Source organism: Wyeomyia smithii, chromosome 3, assembly GCF_029784165.1.
Source record: "Wyeomyia smithii strain HCP4-BCI-WySm-NY-G18 chromosome 3, ASM2978416v1, whole genome shotgun sequence".
NCBI classification, from domain to species: domain Eukaryota; kingdom Metazoa; phylum Arthropoda; class Insecta; order Diptera; family Culicidae; genus Wyeomyia; species Wyeomyia smithii.
The window spans coordinates 183057898-183070092 of NC_073696.1; the positions used below are offsets into that span (position 1 = coordinate 183057898).

Here is a 12195-nt window from a genome sequence, read left to right on the forward strand (position 1 = left end):
AAAAATGCATTGAAATTTTACAGATCTTTTTCATGCGGGGTAAGATCGTTCACCATCTGTTGAGGTTAACAAATATTTTTAGGGCCAAAACGATTTATTTTATCGGTTTTTTTGGCAAAGTTGTAGATGGTATTTTTTTTTAATACATTCTGTAAAAAATCAGAAAAAAAACTTTCTTAAGTTTTACCTCTTTTTATTTTTTAATTATCCAAGTTCAAATCAATGTGTAGGTAATTTTTTGTTATTTTCATAATAAATAGATTTTGCTGAATTGGGGGTTTTCAAGATATTCAATTCATAATATACCTGCTGTACGAGAGTATCACTAACCACCCGAGCATACAACCCTGGATCGCAGCTTGATCCACTGCACAACTTCACACTACCCAATGATATTCTCTCCCAGCGAGCGGCTGGCTGATAGCGACGGGCGAGAAGGCTGGCGGGAGCTCGGCACATACTGGCAGCGTACGTGCTGATCTATTGTCATCATCATTTGAATCCGAAAGATAGCAGACGGCCACGATAAGAGCGTGAGTGGCACTCTCATACTATCACTGGCATGGGAACTGGGCAACTTCACAAGGAGAAGCGGAGATTGGAGTTAAAAGGTCCAGAGCACAATCAAATCTGGTCAGTTCGATTGCAGATTATCGCCAAGAAGAGACGCTGGCTAACGCGTCACCTTTACTTATTGTTCATTAGTCGTTTAATATAAGTAATATGCGTAAGAATAAATGTTAATTATTTAAATTCTGTTTGAATATATCCGCCGAGTTTTATTTCGGCTACGGTAATCGCGAATGGTGCTATAATTGAGTGGTCATAGAAGATAGTGTGCTGGTAATTTGGCCCAGAGAGCCTTCCAACTTTCCTCCGCTTATGCATCGGTCGAGGTAGGACTGGACTGCCTCACCGCTATCGAAGTCATCCGGATGGATAGCAGCCAGTAATCCTACATTGTGGTCCTTCGAACCGGATTCTGGGCCGGTAAATTACCAACGGAGCTTACTTAAAGGAAGTATAAGCAACCAAGTCAAGCGGTCAACTTCTGGCGCCATTGCATATTCATAAAGGACGACGGTTGTCCTTCATATATCCTTGAGGAACAAAGGATAGTTTCGCCATTGCAATTTTAGTAACTCCACTGGCATCGGCATTTTCCCGCAAATTCTTCGCCAAATTGGAAATAATAAGGAATAATTGGTTTATACGACGGTTGGAACGATCTTCACGGAAAATTTAGTTGCAATCGACCTGTACTGCATGGGATATTAGTGACAATTTATTTATTGCCAAGCGGAAACGGAGTTTCACGTGTTCTTCGACTACCACTGGACCAGCGCGGATTTTAGTTTCACGGGTAAATATTACATGTTCAGTGTGTATGTCCGGCCGAAGCGTGACATCATCATTCTTACACTCGCTTTTCGAAATTCCATTCTTTTCACGGAGCCGAATCAACCCAACAAGTTGCTGTGACTTCTGATTGTCAAATCAAGCTGAGGATTTCGAACAACGGTCATAGGAAAACTGCTAGTTTGGTGCTATTTTAAGGCAATAACCCCCAACATTAGCGTTGGGAAAGCTTACACGGTGGACAAGAGGCAGCGCGAAAACATTTTCGTCCAGGTTAGTGAACATTACTAGTATATGTCACCGAAGCTAGGCGTTCAGAAATACACTCCTGAATGAATTTTTTCCTCTTCGAATCCTGCGTCATTATTTTCAACATATTTGGCCAGCCGGCTGCAGTCGTACATTTGCTCAATCACATATTGCATTTTGTGAATGAGTTACCATTATTGAGTCGCATTTGGTTCCCGGGTGAGTTGTGCAGTATATGCCCCGCCGAGGCATTTCATACAAAAGACTACACCACGTGTTTCTCCTCTTCACCTCCTACTGAACGTTTCTGCCGTTACGAGAAATCGAAGCAATAAAGCTTCAAGGCGGTATTTTGGCGTGGCAATTGTTTCATTTGAAGCAAATTTGCCTGTTTTGTCAGGTGGGTTAATTACACAGTATATGCCAGCCAAGCTAGGCAAATTCGCGGAATATTACAACATCCATACTTTCTCTGCTATCCTTGCGCGTAACGTCATTCAACCATGCCGTCGACCGCTTCAGCATCAAAGAAGACGCCATCGCTGAAAAGCTTGTCCGTTAAGCTTAAGGAGATACAGACTTCCATGATGGATATTTGGAAGTTTATCGAGAGCTTTCCGGAAGACGCAACGATAAGCAAAATAAACGTTCGACTGGAAAAATTAGATGAGCTGTGGGAAAGGTTCAGTGAGGTTCTTGTGGAAATTAAATGCCACGAGGACTATGATGCTGAAGATGAAGCCTACGACAAGGAAAGGCTAGAATTTAATAACCGTTATTATGAAGGAAAGGCCTTCCTCATGGAAAAAGTAAGGGAAAGGGAAGAGCCAGTGTTAGAAAGGACTTCGCGTGTTAATGAGTCGGCAACTGAGGGTGCACTTGATAACGTGCGGCTTCCGCAGATCAAATTACAAACTTTTAACGGTGAGATAGACGACTGGTTGAGCTTTCGGGACTTATTCACTTCACTTATACACTGGAAAACGGAACTACCTGAGGTGGAGAAGTTTCACTATTTGAAGGGATGCCTTCAAGGTGAACCAAAAAATATGATTGACCCCCTTAAAATCACGAAAGCAAACTACCTAGTGGCATGGGAGATGCTGCTGAAACGGTATAATAACTGCAAGCAGCTGAAAAAGAGGCAAATTCAGTCGCTATTTTCGTTGCCAACGCTCGCGAGGGAATCGGTAGGAGAATTGCACACGTTATTGGAGAGTTTTGAACGAGTAGTGCAAACTCTGGACCAGATAGTACAGTCGTCTGACTACAAGGATTTGCTGCTAGTCAACATACTTACCACTCGGTTGGATCCTGTAACCCGTAGAGGTTGGGAGGAAGCTTCTTCGACGAAGGAACAAGATACGTTGGAGGACCTTCTAGATTTTCTGCATCGTCGAATTCGCGTTTTGGAATCTTTGCCAGCCAAAACAGTTGAAGCAAAAATGCCGCCAAGTGCAATACTAAAACCAAGGCAAAGCACTAGCAGGACTAGTTTTAGTGCAGTACCAACGTCTGGGGGGCGTTGTGTGGCTTGCTCATCCCATCACCCACTGTTTCAATGCAGTACTTTCCAAGGAATGTCGGTTGCGGACCGGGATGGGCTTTTGAAAGCTCACGCACTGTGCCGAAATTGCTTTCGGATCGGACACCAAGCGAAGGAGTGCCAATCCAAATACTCCTGTCGCAACTGTAAGGGACGTCATCATACCCTGGTCTGTTTTAAGGTGGAAAGGTTAGGTGACACAAAGGTAGCAATGGTTGTTAAGGAAAGGAATGCACCAACCAAAAGGGAACAACCTACAGCTTCCCACTCTTCGTCATCGCAAGTGGCTAACGTGGCAGCCACTAAGGTTTCGGTTTCCAATGCTACGCATCAATACTCTTCCCAGGTGTTGTTAGCAACTGCGGTCATTATTATAGAAGATGACGAAGGTGTTTCCTACCCAGCACGGGCTCTCCTGGATTCGGGTTCAGAGAGCAATTTCATCTCGGAACGGTTATGCCAATGTATGAAAGTATCTCGCAAGAGGGTAGATGTCTCAGTTTCTGGTATCGGACTGGCAACGATGAAGGTAAAGCACAGGATTCACGCGTTGGTACGTTCGCGAGTTTCGGATTTTAGTCGCGATTTGGAGTTTTTATTTTTACCTAAGGTAACGGTTAACCTTCCAACAACCGCAATTAAGACGTCTGGATGGTCTATTCCAGAAGGGGTTGAATTAGCTGATCCGGCATTTTTTCAATCGAAAGGCGTAGATGTGGTCCTTGGGATAGAGGCATTTTTTGACTTCTTCACCACCGGCAAACGAATGTCTCTTGGAGAGCAGCTGCCATCGCTAAACCATTCGGTATTTGGTTGGGTAGTCTGTGGAGGATTAGCAAATTCTACACAAGCGTTACGTATTAACTGCAACGTTTCAACGGCAGAGCGATTAGATGCCATGATCGAACGATTTTGGAGCTGCGAAGAAATTGAGGAAGATAATTCATATTCTCCTGAGGAAAAACGCTGCGAGGAGCTTTTTCAGCGTACAGTTTATCGAGAAGAAAATGGGCGATACACAGTAGCATTACCGAAAAATGACGACAGGTTGCTTCGATTGGGACAGTCCAAGGACATCGCATTCCGACGTTTGCGAGGTACGGAACGCAGATTAGCAAGGGATACTGATTTGCGCACGCAGTACACGGCATTTATGGATGAATATTTAGAAATGGGCCATATGCGAAAGGTGAATAAGGATGTTCACGTTAAGGGTGAGCGGTGCTTTCTGCCACACCATCCGGTTGTTAAGGCAGCGAGTACAACAACGAAGGTGCGGGTGGTTTTTGATGCCTCCTGTAAATCATCGTCTGGCATCTCGTTAAACGACACTTTGCTGGCAGGGCCAGTGATACAAGAGGATTTGCGGTCTATTGTGCTGAGGTGTCGTACTCGCCAAATTATGGTAGTATCGGATGTTGAAAAAATGTTTCGGCAGATTCGTGTTCGGTCAGAGGATAGACCGCTTCAGTCCATCCTATGGAGATCGTCACCATCAGAGGAAGTGGAGGTTTACGAGCTAGGTACAGTGACGTACGGAACCAAACCGGCACCTTTCCTTGCTACGCGAGTTTTACAACAGCTATCGGTGGACGAGGAGGGAAAATATCCGCTGGCAGCTCGAGCAGTGAGAGAAGACACGTATATGGACGATGTCATCACCGGTGCAAACGACACAAATACCGCGAAGGAGTTAAGAATCCAGCTAGATATGATGATGTTGGCAGGGGGATTTAGGCTTAGGAAATGGGCTTCAAACTGCACTGAGGTACTGGACGGCATCCCGCAGGAGAACCTGGCCATACACGAGGGAGTGAATTTGGACCCAGATCCAGCGATTAAGACTCTCGGTTTAACGTGGGTTCCAAAACTCGACATTTTTCGATTCCAATTCTGCATTCCCGAGTTGAAGGAGGAAACAGTGCTAACAAAACGTACAATTCTATCAATTATCGCCACATTATTTGATCCGTTGGGGTTGCTGGGAGCAGCCGTCACAAGTGCTAAAATTCTAATGCAGCAGTTATGGACACTGCAAGATGAGGAAGAACGTAAATTGGAATGGGATCAGCCTGTACCATCCCAGCTAGAGAAAGTATGGCGTAAATTCCTTGCGCAATTACCAATTTTAAATAAAGTTACCGTACAGCGTTGCATAATTATACCAAATGCAGCTTTCGTGGAAATGCATTGCTTTTCCGATGCCTCAGAAAGGGCTTACGGTGCATGCGTGTACATCAGAAGTCAAAACGCGGCAGGAGATGTTGTGACTAGACTTCTTACCTCAAAGTCGAAGGTTGCACCCTTAAAAAGGCAAACAATTCCACGCTTAGAGCTTTGTGGAGCACGGTTAGCCGCTCAGCTCTATGATAAGGTCAAACGCGCTATTAAAATTCCCCTGAGAACATATTTTTGGACCGATTCAACATGCGTTTTGCGCTGGATTCAAGCGTCCCCCGCGAATTGGACAACCTACGTCGCCAATCGGGTGTCCATAATTCAAACGTTAACGGAAAACTGCTACTGGAGTCATGTGCCTGGCGTAGAAAATCCGGCCGATCTAATATCCAGAGGGATTTCTCCAGAAGATATCTTATCCAATAGCAGCTGGTGGCAGGGTCCGCAATGGTTACACTGTGGGCCAGAGCAATGGCCTAAAACTGCTGAGGTTATAGACGAAGCTGGAAAAGAAGAAAGACGTCTTACAATAGTTGCATGTAATGCACTTCCGGAAATAAGCTTCATCGAAAACTACATAAGCAAATTCACCACATATTCGGATATGATTCGTCGGACAGCGTACTGGTTACGGTTGAGGAAATTACTTCGTAAACCGAGAGACGAACGGAAGGATTACACATTCTTATCCACAACAGAACTTTTAGCCGCCGAGAACAGTCTGATCCGTTTAGTACAGGCGGAATCGTTTGCCAAAGAAATAAAGGCGCTGAAAGCGAATGAATCGGTACCCACGAACTCACGACTGCGATGGTACAGCCCTAGGTTGTCTGAGGATGGATTGATTAGGCTTGGAGGTCGACTTGAGAAATCAAATGAAGCAGAAGGTACGAAACACCCCATCTTATTGCCAGCTCGACATGCATTCACGCGCAAACTATTGCAACACTACCATGAGCGACTACTACATGCCGGGCCGCAACTGATGCTGGGAGCCGTGAGATTACATTATTGGCCATTAGGAGGGCGACAGGTAGCTAGACAAATCGTTCACCGCTGCGTAAAATGCTTTCGTTCCAATCCCACTAAGGTTCAACAATATATGGGAGAGCTACCATCATCCAGAGTTACTGTTGCAAGGCCTTTTGCCCGAACTGGAATTGATTACTTTGGGCCAGTATATGTGCGACCAGCTCCTAGAAAACATGCTGTGAAGGCATATGTCGCATTATTTATATGCCTATGCACAAAAGCCGTGCACTTAGAATTGGTCACAGATTTGTCAACCGATCGATTTCTTCAGGCTTTACGTCGCTTCGTTGCTAGACGAGGCAGGTGTTCCGATATTTATTCGGACAATGGGACTAATTTTGTGGGGGCCCGTAATAAGCTACAAGAGTTCTTAAAACTGCTTAGGAATCAGCGTCATCATGAAATCGTTGCGAGGGAATGTGCTTCTGAAGGCATACAGTGGCATTTTACACCTCCAGGTGCACCACATTTCGGAGGGCTTTGGGAGGCCGCAGTGAAGTCTGCCAAAAGACATCTGCTAAAGCTTGTTGGAGAAAACCCCGTTTCACCAGAAGATTTTATAACACTGCTCACTCAGGTTGAAGGCTGTCTCAACTCGCGACCTCTCACACCGATGTCTGACGATCCAAATGATCTGGAGCCTTTAACACCTTCGCATTTTCTTGTCGGAAGCTCACTTCAAGCCATACCTGAACCCAACTTAGAATCAGTGCCCTTCAATCGACTCAATCAATGGCAACAAATGCAACGAAACCTGCAAGAGTTCTGGCGCAGGTGGCGTCGAGAATATTTAAACCAGTTGCAAGCAAGGCAGAAACGCTGGAAACCACCAGTGCAGATACAAATAGGCAAACTAGTCGTGATACAGGACGACAATCTTCCACCAATGCGCTGGCGAATGGGAAGAATCACAGCCATTCATCCCGGTGACGACAACGTAGTTCGCGTCGTTACAGTTAAAACTTCGTCAGGGGTGCTTGTTAGACCAGTAGAAAAGCTTTGCATCCTACCTGTACCGGATGGCGATGAGGAGCTTGAGATGAACGCTACACCAACCCATAATGCGTAAACACCGTTCCATCTTCCCGTCCCGCCGAAGAGGATCTTTCCGTCTCTTTTATTTTCAGAAATCGGCCATTTCTGGGTGGGTGAGGATGTACGAGAGTATCACTAACCACCCGAGCATACAACCCTGGATCGCAGCTTGATCCACTGCACAACTTCACACTACCCAATGATATTCTCTCCCAGCGAGCGGCTGGCTGATAGCGACGGGCGAGAAGGCTGGCGGGAGCTCGGCACATACTGGCAGCGTACGTGCTGATCTATTGTCATCATCATTTGAATCCGAAAGATAGCAGACGGCCACGATAAGAGCGTGAGTGGCACTCTCATACTATCACTGGCATGGGAACTGGGCAACTTCACAAGGAGAAGCGGAGATTGGAGTTAAAAGGTCCAGAGCACAATCAAATCTGGTCAGTTCGATTGCAGATTATCGCCAAGAAGAGACGCTGGCTAACGCGTCACCTTTACTTATTGTTCATTAGTCGTTTAATATAAGTAATATGCGTAAGAATAAATGTTAATTATTTAAATTCTGTTTGAATATATCCGCCGAGTTTTATTTCGGCTACGGTAATCGCGAATGGTGCTATAATTGAGTGGTCATAGAAGATAGTGTGCTGGTAATTTGGCCCAGAGAGCCTTCCAACTTTCCTCCGCTTATGCATCGGTCGAGGTAGGACTGGACTGCCTCACCGCTATCGAAGTCATCCGGATGGATAGCAGCCAGTAATCCTACACCTGCCTTTCAGCTAAAAATAAATACCCATTAAACCTGTCTGTATGTTTTTTTCGAAGACGTATTATATATAAAGTAAGAATAATAATTATTAGTTTTTTTATTCATATTTTAAATTTTTTCATGTTTTTTGAAGAACAAAATTACTATCTGAGACTTTACCAGAGACTCTATACTAATTAAACCAACCGGCCAAAAAAAAAGTTTAGCTAACCTTTTGTAGATTTTGCAGGCGAAACATGATGATTTTGAAATAAATTTATAAAGTTTATTTTCAATTTTATTTTTTTATCTCTCTTTCGAAAATGTTTTACAGTGTATACTTTTTTCGGAAGGACAAAACTTTTATTTTCAACTCTGCGACGTTATACCGATTAAACAAACCGTCCTGGCTCTAAAATTATTTTTATTCAATAATACCATTTTTACACAAGTTAACTTATTTTCAAAACTTAGTCTTGTTGAAAAATATTACTAGAAAAGCTTTAACCAAATCGAAAATGGTCGATTAACATTGTTGTCTCATGTGGCTTGAAATTGCTTTACTGATCCTGTCAATTTTCCCTTTGTAGTATCGAGGCATTTGGGTCTTGAAGTAAAACAACAAACAGCTGTATAGTTGGCGGTTTTACCCCCAGTTGAACATTTTCATATTCCACCGAAAAAGTAATCAAAATGTCAAGATTACTCACAGCTTCCGATATTTCCGAAAGAAAACAGATTCAGGCAAGCGATTAAACGTATATTCACAAACGAAACAATAGATTTTTAGACAGAAAAACCTTAAGTCCCGTTGCCGTAAAACAATAGCGCATTGACCGGTTGCCAGCTGAAAGGTTGTTTTCGATTATATCTGTGACCGTTCGCGTACTATCAAAGCAGAAAGAGGTGCAAAATTTTATGTAATTATGTTGTAACATGTCTATTTAAAAATTTTTTCAATTATTTTATAACTTGGCAGTGAAACTACGATGGGCGGGCTTACCCTGTTTACCCCTTATATGTTACCTACTGTCCCCGATATGTGATGTACGAGTGGGATTGAGTCATACACTTGGTTGGGACTCTAGCCGTAATTAGAACAACATCCCAGGAGCAGGCTTTGGTTTGCTCATCTTAATCTTAAAGAGAAAACAGTTTTCTTCCCTCTTAACAACTGTGAGCTTACATTCAATGTGCATCACACCATCTGCTGTACGGCCCCGGGAACACCAAGAAACGATTGGTCGTGCTACTCCCACGGGAGAACACGCCAACCGGTTCAAGGTACACCGCGGAAAAGGCACAGGTGCAGGCTACGGGCAACCCTTGCACTACGGTAGAGGGTAGGAAGCGTCGGGAAGGTGCGACGCGCCAAGATGGCGGAGCGGCCAGAGGACCAAAAAAGGTCAAAAAGGCGCGGAGTAGGGATGATGCCCTCATACTCAAGACGGATTGGTCGAAGTACTCAGAAGTCTTGAAGAAGATGAGGGGGGAAACCCAGCTCAAGGATCTGGAGGCGGATGTGCGGAGTATCCACCGATCTCGCACTGGCGAGATGATACTTGAGCTCCGGAAGGACGCCAAGAACAAGAGGGCTACCTACAAAACGGTAACGGAAAAGGTCCTAGGGAAGGAGGTGCAAGTGCGGGCAATCACCTCAGAAGTGACTCTCCAGCTTAAAAACCTGAACGAAATCAATGAGGGGTGCGACATTGCACAAGCCCTCAAAGCGAAGTGCGGGGTGGAAGTGGCTAAGGAGTCAATCAGCCTCCGCAAAGGTCCGGTGGGGACCCAGATAGCTACCTTCTGACTACCGTCGGCGGACGCTAACCTGGCCCTGAAAGAGGGCAAGTTGAAGGTCGGCTGGTCTGTATGTCCTCTGGGCATACTACAGCAACCAGACATTTGCTTCCGGTGCTTCGAGGGCGGACATAAGTCCTGCACCTGCAAGGGGCCCGATAGGAGCCAGCTGTGCAGGCGATGCAGAGGTGCAGGCCATAAAGCAAAGGATTGTGGGGAGTCTCCCAAGTGCATGGTATGTTCTGGGAAGCGGGACGCCAAACACTTTATGGGAGGCCCCAGGTGCCCAGCCGGTAAACCGGCTGCGAAACCACGCGCGTAAGGGTGACGCAACTGAACCTGAACCATTGCTTCGCGGCTCAGCAGCTGCAACACCAAGCAGCCACTGAGTCGTTGTCGGACATCACCATCATATCGGACCCCTATCGCATCCCTCCCGGAAACGGTAACTGGGTTGCGGATAAGCCCAGTATGGCGGCCATATGTACGACGACCAAGTTCTCGGTTCAGGAGGTTGTCGCAACCACAGAAGAAGGGTATGTAGTTGCCAAGGTGAACGGAGTGTTCTACTGCAGTTGCTATGCTCCGCCGCGTTGGTCTACCGAAAGGTTCACCCAGATGGTCGACCTGTTATCCATGGAGCTAACGGGCTCAACGCCGTTGGTGGTGGCAGGCGACTTCAACGCTTGGGCTGTTGAGTGGGGATGTCGCTTCGCGAACCATAGGGGCCAGATCCTGTTGGAGGCATTGGCAAAGCTCAACCTAGATCTGGCCAACGTTGGGAACAAAAGTAAAATTAGCAGAAATGGTGCGGAGTCGATCATCGACGTAACGTTCTCCAGCCCAGGACTGATCAAGAACTAGAGGGTAGACGATGGCTACACTAATAGCGACCACCATCCGGTCTGTTATAGTGTAGAAAACACAACGAGAGGCGGCAAGCGACGGGTAGAGCCAACACTCCGACCGTTCGCACTTTGATGCCGAGGTTTTCGAAGAGGCAATGAGAAGGGAGCGCGAGGGGGGCAGTTGGCTCCACCCGACTGCTGACCAACTAGTTGCTATGCTATCGCGGGCGTGTGACGCCACCATGCCTAGGACTCGCCAACCTAGGAATGGGAAGCCACCGGTTTACTGGTGGACGGACGCGATAGCCGACCTTCGCAGTGCGTGCCTTCGTGCAAGACGGAGGATGCAGCGTGCGCGAAACGAAGAAGAGAGGACAGAGCGCCGCGCAGCATTCAGTTCGGCAAGATCGATGCTAAAGAGTGCGATAAAGGCCAGCAAGAGGGCCTGCTTCGATAGGCTATGTGTGAGTGTTAATACAAATCCGTGGGGTGACGCCTACAGGATCGTAATGGCCAAGACTAAAGGCGCGCTGGCGCCTGCAGAGCGATCACCAGCGATGCTGGAGTGTATCATCGAGGGACTCTTTCCTCGCCACGAGCCAAGTCCTTGGCCTCCGGCGGTCGAGTCTCACGTCCGACGTTCCAGTATCTCAGACACAGACCAGGGATGGTCGGCCAACCTGCCGGGCATCCAATCCGTGAGCGACTTCAGCCGTGTCGAGGCAGGGGAGGAAGCAAAGGCTACGAATGAGGAACTCATCGTGATCGCCAAATCCCTAAAGGTGAGCAAGGCACCGGGACCGGATGGTATCCCTAACCTGGCGATCAAGCTGGCGATAAAAACGGCCCCCGGGCTGTTCAGGACAGTCATACAGAGGTGCCTGGATGACTGTCTCTTTCCAGACAGGTGGAAGCGGCAGAGACTGGTCTTATTGCCGAAGGCTGGGAAACCGCCAGGGGACCCATCGGCATATAGGCCTATCTGCCTGCTGGACACCGCGGGCAAGGTTCTTGAAAGGATCATCCTCAACGGACTGGTGAGGTACACGGAGGGTGTACACGGTCTGGCAAGTAACCAGTTCGGCTTCCGGAAGGGCAGGTCCACGCTGGATGCAATCTCTTCCGTCATCAAGACGGCGGAGGTAGCAATCCAGCGCAAGAGAAGAGGAATACGCTACTGCGCAATAGTCACGCTCGACGTGAAGAATGCGTTCAATAGTGCCAGGTGGGACTCCATAGCGCTCGCGCTCAGGAGCATTCATGTACCGGTGTCGCTGTACAAGATTCTGGAAAATTATTTCCAGAATCGAGTACTTGTTTACGACACGGAGGAGGGTCAGCAGTGCGTCCCAATTACCGCAGGAGTTCTGCAAGGTTCTATCCTGGGTCCGGTGTTG

At 46.8% G+C, this 12195-nt stretch overlaps 1 protein-coding gene across 1 annotated transcript; it reads left to right on the forward strand.

Annotated features, from left to right (window-relative positions):
• Nucleotides 1-2111: 2111 nt before the first annotated feature.
• LOC129728903 (uncharacterized) lies at nt 2112-7433 on the forward strand. The gene has a single exon (XM_055687376.1). It carries the CDS (start codon nt 2112-2114, stop codon nt 7431-7433), a length of 5322 nt encoding a protein of 1773 aa, XP_055543351.1.
• The last annotated feature ends 4762 nt before the right edge of the window (nt 7434-12195 follow it).

Excerpts from the sequence above, each read along its gene's own strand:
- LOC129728903 (XM_055687376.1), top strand. The coding sequence starts at position 2,112 with ATGCCGTCGACCGCTTCAGCATCAAAGAAGACGCCATCGCTGAAAAGC.